General features: G+C 34.1%; 1 protein-coding gene across 1 annotated transcript; it reads right to left on the reverse strand.

Annotated features, from left to right (window-relative positions):
* Positions 1–1,309: 1,309 nt before the first annotated feature.
* On the reverse strand, positions 1,310–15,523 carry LOC131845955 (uncharacterized). Its single transcript, XM_059195125.1, has 14 exons — positions 15,347–15,523; positions 13,501–14,998; positions 12,908–12,980; positions 12,161–12,284; positions 11,339–11,476; positions 9,331–10,980; positions 8,215–8,370; positions 8,037–8,130; positions 7,399–7,636; positions 6,880–7,008; positions 4,167–4,318; positions 3,241–3,438; positions 2,299–2,577; positions 1,310–1,464 (listed from the first exon to the last, which is right to left on the reverse strand). Exons 1-14 carry the CDS (start codon positions 15,353–15,355, stop codon positions 1,310–1,312), a joined length of 4,893 nt encoding a protein of 1,630 aa, XP_059051108.1. The 5' UTR covers positions 15,356–15,523.
* Positions 15,524–16,035: the final 512 nt, after the last annotated feature.

Below are 16,035 nucleotides of genomic sequence, written 5' to 3' on the forward strand. Positions count from 1 at the left end.
GAGATCTCGGAATTGAATCGTTTTTTAATGATACCAGATATGATCATAAAAATTCTAGCTAACTCTTTTTAAATATTGTTTGAACTTATACAAATTGATAGAGTAAAATAAATAGTTCATATGACTAATGTGTATAAAAACGCACAGCGTATTAAGAGGATTTCTGATGTCTATTTTGATGGACGGAATGTCTAATGTTGAAAGTGAAAGTAGTGTAAAAATATCAGAAAATAACTTGAGAACGTCACGTGATTTGCACAATAATAAATTTACATACAAGATCACTACTGTTTTTGTTCAAGTTATTTGTTGTATATCGAAAATATATGTGTAATTTGACCATTCGAGTGTCTAATGGGCGGATATAGAAGGAAATAAACACCGCAATATCTACAGCTATTATAAATAAATTAAGATTATTTACTGACTTGTTGTAATGATAGATAGTTATTTAATAATAAGGAAAGACATCAAGGATCTATTCTTGGTCCAGTTTTATTCATAGTTTACATTAATGATCTCCCGTTTGACATGCAGGATGGATGCGGCATTGTATTGTTTGCAGATGATACTTCATTTATTTTGAAACTTAATAGAATGACTAATAATTATAACGATGTACATAGTGCTTTGCGGCGACTTTTGTACTGGTTTACAACCAACAATCTTATTTTAAAAGTATTTAAATCCTTGAATTGGAATTGGAATGTAATTCCTTATTAAACCAATTTACATAAGTGGTCTTTTTGGGACGATGTTTCCGTTGAAATTCAGATTGAGTTTAAGTAGCCATATTGTGTATATTTAAAGCAAGTCATAGGAATCTTCAGTAGATCGAATAATTGCGATGTCTATTTAGATCTATTAGTAGTCGATAAACTAATGTCTAACCTAAAATATGAAGCTTAATGCCATGAAATTAGTATAATTTAATGACATTTATAATATTAAAGTCACGGCATACAAATGAATATATATGTAAAACTAGCTTCCTAAAATAAATTAGACTTTAGTAGAGAGTTCGTGTCAGTGATTAATGAGTTTACGGTAGTGAGCAAGTACTAGCGAACAGTGAGTCATTTCTGGCGAATATTTAGTGCAAATGAGCAGTGAGTTAATGTTAATAAATAGTGAGTCAGCGCCAGCGTGTGGTGAGCAAATATTAGAGGACAGTGAGTTACTTTTGGTGGACAGTGTGTCAGTATTGACGAGTAGGGAGCGAGGGGTAGAGAGTAATGAGCCAGTACTAGCAGGCAGTGAGTGAGATCCGGCGAGCGGTGAGGTAGTGAGTACTGGCGTGGCGGCGTGTCTAGTAGACGAGCGGCTGCGCCTCGCGATCCTTACCGGTGTTGCGCGCGCGCAGCAGCGCGGCCGCGGACAGCGCGCACACCACCGCGCCCCCCGCCCCCGCGCCCGCCCACCACCACCGCCCGCCGCCCGCGCCCGCACCCGCCCCGCCGCCTTCTGCGACACACGTACGCAAGGTCAGTTGCATACTTTTGTAATGTATAATGCGCACAGGTAGGGGGAAGGGAATTGTTAGTAATGGTGACTAGTCACCCTTTTATTTAATAATGAATGACAATGGAATGATACCACCGTAAGCGCTAACGGTATATGCTAGCAGGGCACCGGTGGAGGATGGTAATGTAGGTCGTGATAAAATGACCAGAAATTAACCACGAGAACGATCCCCTTCCCCCATTAAACCCATCGCAAACAATGGACCGCGTTAGGTCGACGTAATATAATATTAATTAAATACACACATTAAATTAGTAGAAAACATTTATTCAGTTCTCATTTTTAATATCAAATAAAACATAAAAACCCTTGGAACAAAAAAAATACAATCCATACAAGCAATGAAATTCGGCGGTTTCGATAAATTATATCATGAGCACATACAATATATTTCATATTAAAAGATAGAACAGTAAAATCGACCCCTAATTTTTGAGAAGTTTCTCCAGCTATTTGTTCAAGAATCACGGAGAGTAGGCTGTATTATTACAATCAATTTAGTAATATTTTCTAGCTTCAACATTACTGGCTGCAAATTTAGCAATCATTGCCTAATACCTAACATCCAATATATACTATAATGAAGCAAAAGCATGCTAAAATATTACATAGAAATCTCATATTCCCATGAAATTTTTATAGTGTCCACTATAGACGTCCTAAAACAACAATTTTGTACGAATGTTTAATTTTAACATAAAATTGAAAGAGATTCATGATATATCGTGAATTATTTAAAACAAAAAAAAAAGACAACACAACACACCTACTCACCAATGGTGGCTGTGGGCTTCACAGGAGTCAATGCTGTGGGTGTCAGTTCTAATTTACTCTGGTTCCTTAATCCCTCATCTACAAACTTGCACACTCTGTGGGGGTCTAACTCTGCAACGTAAGCCGTGACCCCATCAGGGGTCACTACGATGTCGTGGGGATTTCTGAAGCCCCCCTCTGGTGCGAAGGTTTGTATTAATCGGCCTGATGTGAAGTCGATGACGTACCCTCGTACTGGTACGTTGCTGTAAGGCCCGTTTACAACGTATAGTCGGCCACCTATTAAATAAGATTTTTATAAATATAATACAGTAAATATATAATACATATACAATAATTGAGTCAGCAAACGTTGTTTTGCTATATAAATTAATGTACTAATAGCGCTATTAAAAATAAGGGTTGATGATAGAAGGGCGAAAATTTAGATTTGTATGTATTTTATAATAGCGATTCATGGAAAATTAAAATTAAAAAATATGTCCAAACAATAGTGCTTTTTTCACTAGCAATCCTTATCACTTGAAAAATACTATTATACTTTACGTCCTATTCTCGGAACTACTGAATATATACACAAAATTTCATAAGAATCTGTCGTTTTGGAGGACTTTTCTTACAAACACTATGACATGAGAATTTTATACATTAGAAGATAAAACAGAAAAAAATGTCCTAATAAGTTATAAAAAGTAAAACCTATATGTTTCGTGTAAATTGTGTGTGATAGTGTGTAGACTACATAGGGAGTGTATATGAGTGAGTATAACAATCGAGTGTATGTAGAGTGAGTTAGTGTAAATACACAACTTGCACGTGACGCCTGTGAGTTCGTAGCGTCGTGTACTGTACGATACATGCCAGTGCGTGTAGCCGGCGATGCGGCCGTTATGAGTGTATATGAGTTAGTGATAATAAAACTTGCACGTGTCGGGTACTGACCGCGCACGTGCGAGTAGGCGACGCTGAAGAGTCTGGAGCCGACGAGCCAGTGCGTGTATCCGGCGACGTAGGTGCCGTTGTCTGCGCGGAAGCAGGCGACTCGTCCGCGCTCGCGGTCGGCCACGCACACCTGGCCGCGCTCCTCGGCCGCCGCCAGCGCGTGCGGCACGTCGAACGTGAACGGGTCGTGGCCGGACCCTGTACCACAGGTACAGATATAAACCACAAACACAGATACTATTACGCCAAGATCTCAGCCCTGTCAAAATTTCATAAAAATCTATTCAGTAGTTTTTGCCTGAATGAGAAACAAACATCCATCCATACTCACAAACTTTCGCATTTATAATATTAATAAGGTAATATTATTCACCATGAATTGATCACGATGTTTTTCAGGGTAAACCATGTAGAGGTCACCTGCCATGGTGCACTGCTAGCAATGGAGTTATTAGTTCACATTACTAACAATCCCCTTTCGGGAAAAGGGGATTGTAATAATAATAATGATCATTATCTTTATTTGTCTCAAATATTAAACTATTACAAATGCTGCTTATAATAAAATTTGACAGATCGACATCCACGCGATTCAAATAGAATCCTATTATTAATATTATAAACTTTCGCGGTTTGTGAGGATGGATGTTTGTTACTCTTTCACGCAAAAACTTCAGAACCAATTTTGATGAAACTTTACAGTAATATAGCTCATACACAGAATCAGAAAACCGCGGGCAATGCTAATATATCAATAAATACTTGTATTTATTGTACTACTCCAGTAGGCCGCACAGCTGGCCTTTACAGCTTCACACAAAGCGAGCCAAACCCGCGAGAGAACTTATGGAGTGGGTGATGAACAACTGTACTCTTTTAAAATAAAGTTGCAACTGAAAAAGTCATAATAGATCATCGTTACTCACGTTTGCCCCACTGCAGTATAATGGTGCCATCTGGTGAGTATTTGATTATCCTGTGGTTGCAGTACCCGTCAGCTACGAAGAAGTCGCCAGTAGATAGCACGGCCACTGCGCTCGGCTTGCAGAAGTGGTCGTCATCATTACCAGGGACGAATCTGCAATATTTTTTTATACTATGATGGTGGCAAACAGACTTACATTCCATTGTTACCCTAGCCTATAAAATATCACAATACTAACTGTTACCAAAAATAGCAAATGAAGTGTTGGCTATTTTTAAAAAATAGTCTATTTCCGTCCTAGTGATACAATCTATCTAATATAAAATTTCATTAAAATCTTTTACGGGTTATTAAAATTCTATATGTAACATTCAGACAGACTGACAAATTTAGGCATTTATATTAGTAATAAACGGAGTATGGATATATGCGCATTGAAAGGAAAAACGCGTACAAAAAGTACGTACAAATTTTATGAGTTTGAGGAGAGTAACTAGTATGATTTAAAAAATGCTTCCACGATTTGATATATTAGACCAGATATATATACAGTATTATATTATATATTAATGCTTCTTTCGACATAACTCGTGATTACCTACTAGTTAGATTTCTAGAATTCATTCCACAAATAAATCTATTAACGTATTAATAAAACTCATTAAAATCAGTGTAAAAAACAGTTTTTTCGACAAAATCCTTCATTGTAGACGATTAAAAAAAAATGTTTTATTTAGATTTTTATGTTGAAATCTTACACACATTCACATTAATGTTTTACAGATGATAATTGTACCGAAGGAAGTCGTAATCGTTTCGATTTCAAATATAGACAGATTTGCATAGCAAGGTTGCTCATAATATGGAAATGAACACGTATGTAAGAATCATGTTCTGGATCTTTAAATAAAATTGTTGTCGAATAAAAATAGCAAATGAGAAGCTATGTTCTACAGGTACATATAGTATATATATTACATAGGTGATGATATATTTATTTATTAATTACTAGTACATAGTTACTTAACCACTTTAATATATAGACTACTGGTTAGTAGTGTAGCGAGTGCCGGAGTGAGGGGATAGGTGGTGTAACGAGTGTATATGTATTTATTATACATATAAACCTTCATTTAGAATCACTCTATCTATTGCCAAAATCCGTTCCGTAATTTTAAAGATCTAAGCGAACAGACAGCAGAAGCTACTTCAATTTATGCTATTTAAAGATTTGGTAGTTTTTATTCACATTTCAAAAGAACAATACGCAAGATTCTTGCTTGTTCTTCTTGTGATGTGACGGGTTTCTGAATGAGCGGTTAAAATATGTATTATATATTAAATAGAAGATTCTATTCTATGGTACTAACTTCTTTATAAGCCTCAGTCCGTTTTATCTTGATTAACCAGGAAATGTTCACAGTACCAAATATGCACTACGTAGGTATATATATGTAAATCATGATCATTCATAAATATGTTTACGAGTGAAAATGTAAATAACAAAATTGTGACATAAATTATACATTTGCAATAAATAATTATCAATACTGTAACTTTTGACTGGCACATCGTATACATATGTATATATTTATGCAAGTGTAGCTGTATAAATTATATATTAATATATTCAATGACATTCAAAATTATGTCAGTGAGAAATCTGAAAACTAGTTTGAGTAAAGTCAATAATTATAATATTTGCACAGTGCGAGCAGTTAGGAATCGGAGTCAATGGAACACTAATGTCTAAATATAACTTATTGGTTTAATAATTCACAGTAGACTTCCGACTTCGTAAAGTCATCTATGTAAGTACCTCAGTGTCACCTGTTTTAGCCGCCAAACCTTTTTTGTTTGCTTTGTGAGCTATATTTCACTTAAAGAGTAAAATAATGCAGGGCAATTACAGTTTATGGGGTCATAATATTAGTCTTCTGCATTATAAAAAAAAACACTTAATCAGGGTTTTAATACTTTCATAGATGACTACGAAATCGGAAGTCTATTCCAACTTATTTCACCAATAAATTGTATTACATGAGGTTTTTTATGGATGATAATGGAATGGTACCTCCGCCTGTGCTAACGGTATAGGCTGCACCAATGGAGGATGAGTTAGCACAGTTTGGCCAACTTGGCAAGCAGCAATTTGTATTCTATTATCATCCATAAAAATGCATCTGTATACCCATCAGTGAAAACAATTGTAAATATATATTCTTATATATGTAGATATGATTCCAATGGGTCGCAGTGAAACAGGATACACTTTACCTCAAATGCAAAATGATAAAATAAATAAACTAATTAGTAAGTATTATCCGAAATTAGGTGCGGGAATTCACAGCGATGATGACGTGATGTTGACAGTGGTTATTCTATGAAACAGAGTCCCTCTGCTATACGGACAATCTTGTTTCTTTTTATAGATACACAAACAAGATTTTATTACATATAAAAATTGAAATTATTTGTTAGTAACAAATCAATCCAATTTTTTTATGTTAATAATGTATGAGTATGGAGACTCATGGCAGTAAATATGTATGAGTTAAAAAAAACATAATTCATAAGTTGAGAATGAGTGGAGCATTAGAATTTTAGACAGGCTAAGGGCTAAGGGCCTGCCCCAAGGCTAAAAAGGTAGGGAAACATTGGTTTAAAGCATGTAATAGTGTAACAGTACCTTGAAAAATATATTTTACACATACTTCTCTCCCAAGGTTAGGGCCGGTTTCTGTCGCTGGTTTGGTGTGAACTTGAAAACCTGATGCAACCCCACATCTGTCACCCACACGTTGCCTGCACGGTCCACAGTAATGCCGTGAGGCATGTAGAAGCTGGACAACGAATTATGAAATTATTAATTGAAATAAATCCATAAATTAAATGACAGAATATTATGAATTTTTAAAATTAATGTAATGTATTTTATTGATGGTGTTCCTTGTTTTTGTCACAGTTGGTTTTGTCACACTCCCTTCCCTAGTGGGACTTAACATTTCACAACTGGGAATGAAGATGCATTACGGAACATTTATTAATTAATATGAATGAGCTAATTGGCCTAACTAAACCTGACTTCATATGCATCACATCAACCTCCACTGGTGACTTCACAAGAACATATTACATACATTAGTACAAGTGGATTGAATATATGTTAATTAATAAAACTACTTGTACCTATTTTAGATACACTATTATACATATTGAAAAGATGAACTTACAGATTTTGTCCCCACATATCAACAAGTTCTCCGGTTTCATTGAACACCAGAATGGTGGGGTCTGGTATGGGTGGTTCACCTATTCGCTGATACACATGCCGTGGTGTAAATGTGCTAGCGTCCCACTGGTTGCCAGCTCTATGGAAGACCAGTAACTGGCCAGCATTGTCCAGTGCCACTCCAGACACTTGGCCCATCTTTACGAAAGAATCTGGCCAGTCTGGCACCCATTGTGGTGCTGTTAAAAATATTTTTTTATTATATTCTTGCCCCTTTTTGTAAATAAAAATTAATAGTAAAAAAAATAAGTTAAGTTTTCAATATCTGCAATGAATATGTAAAAGCTAAACAACTAGATTTAAATATTATTTTCATTATTTCAAACAATAAATGCATTTTTGTAAGATATGTTTTTGTCATAGCTAAGTTTGCAATTTTTTTTTATTTATATATGTAAATGATAAATCAAGTAGTAAATTAACTATACCGAAACTATCATACCTATTAGTAATTAAATTTGTTGTAATTAGTTATTAAACTTTAAACGGAATAAATAATTAAACGTACATTCAACGTCATCTGATGCATGTCTAAAAAATATGATTTATTATTTGAAATCTGTGGATAAAACTACTTACCGTGTTCCAATTTTCTCAAAGCAATTTTTATTTTGGGATCCACGGAATCCTGGTTATCGTAGTCATTGTTTGAAAAATATCCTTCATCAGGATACTGAAAACAGTGAAATTAATTTCAGCTTACACAATTTTTATGTAGATTAAATAGTCATTTATAATATTAAAAAAAAATACAAACCCCTCGACCATAAGCAGTTCTAATATTACTGAACACAATTAGCAATTCTAAAATTGGCAATAAACTATTTAAAACACTCATTATCAACATATCAAAATTACTCTTCACTTCATGGAGGCCTAGATAAATAAGAAACACTATGTCTAAGAGAGGACGCTATTTAATGATTTAATAATTTGATCAACAAGTATTTTGTGTTTTCTGGCAATGTGTTATCAATACATTCTTTACAAGCACAAACCAAACTATATAGATAAGCAAAGTGACGTACGTCCACTTACTGACATTGAAGTGACGTCTGACGTACTTAAATACGTTTTGCCGTCTAGACTTCGCGCGAGCGTTTAACAAAAATTAGAAAATCTCGTACATAAGCACCCATTTTTTTGTGTATGGGTTTATTAAAAATTGTAATCGTTGAAGAAAATTTCGATGTTATTATTTTAATGAATTTTTTTATTTCCTAATGTAGGATTGAAATGGCTAAAGAACTTTTCAAATCAGTCAAGTAGTTTCGGAGCCTATACAATGGAAAGAAAGTCAAATCTTTCCTCTTTATATTATTGGTATATATATTAATAGAGAACAAGTGTGAGCATTTGTTCTCTATCAAGAAGCTTAATTTAAAGTTAGCTTTTTAGATTTCTAACTACTTCTTCAACATCTTTTCGCTTACGATGCGTAATCTGTCTCCTTAATTCATATATTCCATATTGCTGTCTCAACGTTAATAGTGTCTTTTTAGCAAAAACTGGCAAAAAGTATATATATTATAGCAGTTTAAGTTTAACTAGCTGTCAACCAACCAATATCTGCTTTGTTGACATATTGTATTCATGATATTAATTATTATTGCTGTATGTAATATAGCATGTATATTACCTAAACTAGGTTTAGGTAGTAATGTAGTATATACTTAAAAAACCATTTTAACTTACAGAAGGAGTATAATAAAAAACATTAGCACTTTATACTAAATTTATTATATTCACAATATAGAATGAAACTTTTCCATCCACACATTTGCATAGCTCTCAATATTACATTAAGATTCGCGTGTGTACTAGTTCAGCTAAGCATTGAATGAGTTTTGAAAAAATTGAATAACATTCAAAAATTTTCTAAGAAAGTAATTGCTTCCAATTTTGTTTTATTAAATTTTCTTATATTTTTTGTTGATATCTTATGTCCATTGTTGTGCATTGACACAATATGAGAATGTAATTTCCTCAGTATTAAGGATTTCATCTTTTTCAAGTAACTGTTGTTTGGTTTTGCTTTTAAAATTTTCCTGTGATAGGTTACGAGATCTTGTACTGAAGTATTTTGAGGACTCGTCCTTATTTTTTCATTGACAGTATCAGCAGCAGGAACAGTAACTTGCTCCTCATTATTAGATTTATCTGCCGCTTTATTGTAAAAAAAGTTACTATTACTCTTGACAGTATTTTCCATAATTTTATGTTTCACTTTAAATTGACTCTTGTTTCGCTTTTTAGCCATAGAGTTTGTTTTATTGTTAGTTAAATCGAAGTATTTTTGCAATAGTTGTGAATAATCACTTCTTTCGGCGGCTGTAAAAATACAGTGATAATGTTGTCCGATTTCTTTACGCATATCTAGAGGAACAGTTTTTTGATTCGACTTTGTAAGTTTCTCTTTAATGTACATTAACTCATTTACATGTTGAGTACCGTTAGCAAGACCAGCTTGGCCTAGAAGTACCATATTTAGTTTTTTCAGCATATATTTTATGTTGTTTCTATTGTTAGAGACTTGTTCATGACTTATTTCTTTCTGTCGAAGCAGTTGCTCTTGACGACTTTGTAGGTACGTCAATTCCTTATAAAGAGTCGTAGGGTCACCCAAGTAACTTTTGAGAGACTCTAGGGCTTTACTAATAACTCCGATGGCTTTATTCCTATATTTAGGTATCAAACTTAATATGAGGTTCGTATCATCAGTTTTAGGGTTCTCTTTATATGTTGTCCAATCTCTAAGTTCCGCTTGGAAAGCCTCCTGATCAGCAATTTTACCTTTTATATTTAAAAATAAATTCATATCGGAACTTTCTATAGTTATATTACATTTTATCAGTGCTTTATCTAACCATTCTTGGCCATCCTTCGTTTTAAGTTCCTCTTTTACTTTCTGAGTGATATAGATTCTCGCAGATGTTATTATATCACTTGTGTCAGACACTTCATTGTCTTGAATCATTTGACCCTTTTTGTCGCGGTTTGATGAAAAGATGGGTATATAGTCAGGGGCTTTTTCAATAGTAACACCCGGTGGATTAGTGACGGCTTTGTCACTATTGTCGACAGTCTCCTTTCCTTGTGAGTTCTTCCTTGATCCTCGGTTGCCTATATTATTTTTGTTGATGCTGCTTGGTTCTAGACTTTCAGATAAAGAGTTCTGCTTTTTCTTCTTACTAACAGTCTCCTGCGAACTTGGCGATTTCGACTGACGTTTATTTCGATCACTCCTACAAGTGTTTGTAGGTAAAGAGATGGTTGAATCTTGAGCGGTTTTATGGGACTGTTTGTTTTTCTGATTGTTATCATGTTTCGAATTGTCCGTACTTGTGGGCAAGTACAAGGGACGATATTCGGACACGTAGGGAGAATTTATTGGGAGGCTAGAAAATGGTATTGAGAAACGACAAGTGTGGACGAGGTGACCACGGCGCGTGCAGCCACTGCAATACATATGATAGCTCTTTTTCGTCTGACGGTTTTCTTCTAGAGGTAAATTAACATCCACCTGAAAACATATTATATGGATGTTAAAGCGGATGACAATTTGATGAAAACATGACTTTCTAATATTAATTACATTAGTTTTTTTCTTTTACTCTCTTTTAACAGCAATCAGTGCTTGAACAATAAATAGATCTTTTTAATGTTGCATTCACCCTTGCTGGGAAGGATTACTTCGTTTTATGCGCTTAGAGTTTGAATGATGTAATTTCAAAAAATACATATATAAAAAGAATTATACTATACTACAGGTAAATTGAGAAATTTTATTTTTCTTATACCTATAAACTAAAAAAATCTTTTAGACGGTTAGTTTCCTGGGTGTAAGAGCTTATAATCGGTGAGGTAGCACGTCAACTCACCGTATTATGGTAGCGACGCCACGTGTCCGGACAGTGACTGGCCGGATGGCCGTGTTGCCCACACTCCGCACATCTAATTCGACCCCAGAAGCTGCAGTTGCGGCACATTGTCGAGTACAATTGGTTTGGTGCCCCACACTGTAACAAAATGATTTATTTATTTATTTTACTGAAGAAAACTAATATTATTTATATAACCTTAAAGACTAACATAGGATATAAATTAATTTCTATGAATCAAAGCAATACTGTCACTATTTTGCAGAGTTTCAACAGTATCTAAAACACAATTGTTTTTAAACTAGACTGCCCTATTCTGATGCACTTGGTGGGACAAGTGATACATTAAGGGGTTGTCCCACATTTCTTTATTGCGTAACATTGGTTAATCAATTGTTCTAACAAAATGGACTATAGTTGGATTTACTTCCTCTTGAATCTCTTTATCTATTGCTACAAAAATGTATTAAAATTCGTTGGGTGGTTTTAAAGACTCTAAGTGAACAGACAGCGACAGTGACTTCATTTTAACTATGTAAAGATATTGAAAGGTACCTCTTGGGGTACCCAAGAGGTAAAATTGGGGGTAAAAGCTATTATTACACTTAGTGAGAATTAGTAATTTCACACTGGTCTGCTAAACTTAAAAAATCATTTATTCAAGTAGGACATTTAAGCTGCTTTTATGAATCTCAAATGTTTCATATTATAATTTTTTAACAGATCCAATTGAGAAGAACTGGCAAGAAACTATATTAAATAACTTTTTTTTATATTACTAAAAATATAGATACTAGAATTATTTGTGTTTAGGATATTTACATTGACACATATTTTGCTTGGGCACCGCGGCTCGAAGTGGCCAGTGGAGCCGCACATGTAACACACCGCTGGCTTCATGCGGCAAGTATCGTCACGGTGGCCTGCCCGGTTGCAATAGTGACATCTGAAAATTACAAACAATAGTATCAACTATAGATTTTTTTATATTAAGAACTTTAAAATTGTCTAGACCTTTTACTATCCCACTTCAAATTACAGACAGATAATACACAAAAGTATTTAATATTTGTTTTTTAAAATTGGCTACAGATTTTTTGGTAACATTTTTAACTAATTCTGTTTTTTAAATTCATTTATCATATTTTTAAACTTGTATAAAATTCATCTCGTTAAAACATTTATATCATAAATACCTGTTAATGCAACTCATCTGTGTCTCATCTGTATGGAATTTAGCTTTTTCTTTAAAATAAATTAATTTTCTAAAATAAATCAGAAATAACTACTTATAAAACTATTAGTGAGTGAAAGTGTCCACAAAATCAGAGATTAGCAAGAACAAACAAACAGATAGCCAGATATTTTTTTATGTACGTATATACTCGTACCCATATATTTCACAGGGATGTAGTAAAAACCTGTTGATTTGAAACTATAAACAGACACTTTAATTTATCTGTATAGATATCATATTATTTGGTACCTCCGCTGGTTGCCCACTTCATGAAGGTGCAAAATACACGTGTAATACAATTATTTAATAAATTAAACAACAGAGTTACTTACGTTACTTTTTTTCTGTTGTTTGCTAGTCCTGGCATCCGGTCCTTGGCATCTATCATCCATAAACTTTTATCTTCTGTAATGAAATCAAAATTATTTGAAGATTATTGCATTTTTTAACTAATACATTAATTTCAGTACAGTACAGTTTATAAGATATTTTATTTCTGCATTGTCAGCATGGTAAAATAATATAAATATTATTTCTTGCCAGTTCCTTTCAACTAGCAGGCTAGCAGAATTCCACTGTACCCCTACAGTTGAGAGGAATATTCATAAGATTGACATTTTTATTTAGTTTCAGAAGTAAAAGAAAGGAAATGTCCTTACTGAATAAAGGATTTTGTTTAATGAGATATTGTCACCTCCACAATTTTGGTTGTAACAAAATGTCCCATTGCAACAGCAATTACAAGAATAATTCTATACCATACCACTTTGGCAGGGTGGCAATGTTGAAGAGATCAGTGCTGATCTGTGAAGTTCCAAGTAAACAGTAGTTTTTTTAGTTTTTTGCTACATGTCCAGCATGTCTAACATTGTATTTGTTTTCTGTTGTCATCTGCATTCTAGACAGTATAGAAATAATTACTTACTTGACATATGCTTCTGAATTTCTCTATGGTTGAAATCTTCTCCACCCCAGCTTTCATTATAGAATTTCTGCATCTCAGCACGCAGAGTTGTTAGAGAGTATTTCCTTCTTTTGCTGATCTTATCGGTACCTTTTAGATTGTCAAAATCAAGGTTGTCATATAATATTGGAGGATATTTGGTTGACCCATAATTAGGAATTTCATTTTTAGAGACAGGTTCATCTGAATAATCAGATGATTCCTGGAAGCCTGACACATTGGCCATGACTATACACTCAGGTATATCTGCTGTATCTAACATGATTAAATCATCACTATCGGTCAGATCAACAACCACATCTGCAGATTTATTGATATTAGGTGTACTAGAACTTTCTTTAGTTTTTGGTGGCTCCTGTTGTGGTTTTACTTGAGGTTTCTCAAGAGTTACATTGCTGTCTGAAGTTGTGGAATCTTTAACAACATTATTATTAGGTTGCACATTCTCTTTTACTATATCTGATTGATTTGAGTCAGATTCATAGACATCAGCATTTGGTAAGCTCTTCTCTGACACAATAAACGAATTCTCATTTGTTTTTACATTGGTGACAGACTGATTACTGTCTGAATCATAAACATCAATGTTTGGTACACTTTTCTCTGTTACAGTGTATAGTTTTTTTTGGTTTTTATGTTTAGCCTTGCTTTTTGGTGTCGCAAAACATTCGTCTGATTGGTCTCTTTTGCTTTTATCCAAGACTGTAACAGGTGTTGATGTAGAAACAGATTCCTTTGATCTTTTTTTTTTCTTTTTTTTAGATGACTCTTGACCCAGTAGGTCAGAACCATGGAGACTGAAATCAAAACTATGATCATGTGGTCTTCGCGATGAAATGTTTAAGGCAATACAGTCTCCTCGTATAAATTCATCAGATACAGATGACACTACTGATGGAACGGGGCTAGCAGATTCTCTGTCGCCATTACTTGCTGACTTATATTGCAAATTTTTATCTTGTTCCTTTGTTGGTGATTCAGAGTTTGTGATAATATGGAGTTCATCTTCATCAGAGCTCTCTATAGTGATAGTTGGTTTTGGTGGTAATTTCACCTCTACTACTTCATCCTCATCACTCGATTCAAGTACAACAGGATTATGAAGGTCATGATGTAATATCTCAATAGTGCTTTTTATAATATTTGGTGGATTTTTGAATATTGATAAATCTACTGATGATGAATTATTTGAATCACATTTCTCTTCTTTGGGCTTTTGATCATTTGTAGCAAGTGGTTTTGGTGGTGTATTATTTTCCTTTTGCGGGTTTACTTTTTCATGTATGTTAGGCGAGTTCTGTTCATTGCTGGTGCGCCAGTAACGCCGTATGGTACTCTGTGGTGTGATATCTACGATTTTTACAGTTTCATTCTCTGTGATGGTCAAGTTAGCCTGAGTCTCATCCACATGATGTAGCATAGCATATAATCGTTCCTCCAATTCATTTTCGTTTAGTTCCTGTAAATTTGTTTTTGTTATTGTTGTTGCTATATTAATATAGTAAACAAGCTGATGCTCACTGACAGCACCACAGACATCACACTGACATGTGACACCACTTGCAATTCCGAAGTACTAAGGTCATGCCTTTATGTTGTCATGCCTCATGGACTCTGTAATTTCACTGCCATATATTGTATTGCCACTTTAAACGGAAAAATGGCATACAAAACAAGCTGTTAGACGGCTAACATATAATATGGTATACATCGCTAAGATATAATATGGTAAAATAGCCATGCAATGTTTCTAGTCTGTTGTGACACAACAAAAATAGTGAAGTAACCTAGCAGTTATTGCACTTACCTCCTCCATATTTCCCCCGTAAATTTAAACTAAACAAAACACTACAAGTTAATAACATAATCGTGACTGTAACTGGAAATTAATGTGCTGCTAACATTACGAGTAAATAAAATGTGTTTTATTTTACTTTACAGAAAAATCCAACACGGACTCCATTTCGAAACTAAATTGACATTGACATTGACAGCTCTGATCAGAAACTATTGACATTCTATTTTTTTCTAAATTATGGCTCTGTATACTATGCATTCGCCAAAGATAGGCTCTAAAAAATGATATTATGGTTAGGTCCCAATAGGTTATCTTTGGGTTACCTATATTGGAATATACTATATGTAATATGACATTGTGTATTGTGTAACAACCAAGTATTAAAATAAAAAAAATCACAAATATGGCACTAAATCAAAAGTTTAAAAGGTTAATGTTGTGTAAATATTCTAAAGTCTTCAGGGTAATTTAGTGAAGTTTATTGTAAATAAATTTCTTGCCCATAGAGCTTAATTCCAGTACTCGGAGTTGATGCCGATACAAAGGGCTCGCCTCGAGGCACCAACCTGTAGGTATACTCTGCGGGTGGGTGCTAATTTTGTATTGCATACAACTTTAATAGAAACCATTTTATACAGTGTTAGATAAAACGCCTACCGGTACAGTTCAAATTGAGCTTTAATAACAACAAATATTTC

This window comes from Achroia grisella, unplaced genomic scaffold (genome assembly GCF_030625045.1).
Source record: "Achroia grisella isolate CSIRO2021 unplaced genomic scaffold, CSIRO_AGI_Agris_v1 utg487, whole genome shotgun sequence".
In the NCBI taxonomy this organism is placed as follows: Eukaryota; Metazoa; Arthropoda; class Insecta; order Lepidoptera; family Pyralidae; genus Achroia; species Achroia grisella.

What these genes read in the sequence shown, in the direction of transcription:
- LOC131845955 (XM_059195125.1), bottom strand. An exon ending in AATTCAGAAGCATATGTCAA is followed by an intron (nt 12,981 to 13,500) that starts GTAAGTAATTAT and finishes ATTTCATTACAG; the next exon opens with AAGATAAAAGTTTATGGATG. An exon ending in GATATGTGGGGACAAAATCT is followed by an intron (nt 7,009 to 7,398) that starts GTAAGTTCATCT and finishes TTCGTTGTCCAG; the next exon opens with CTTCTACATGCCTCACGGCA.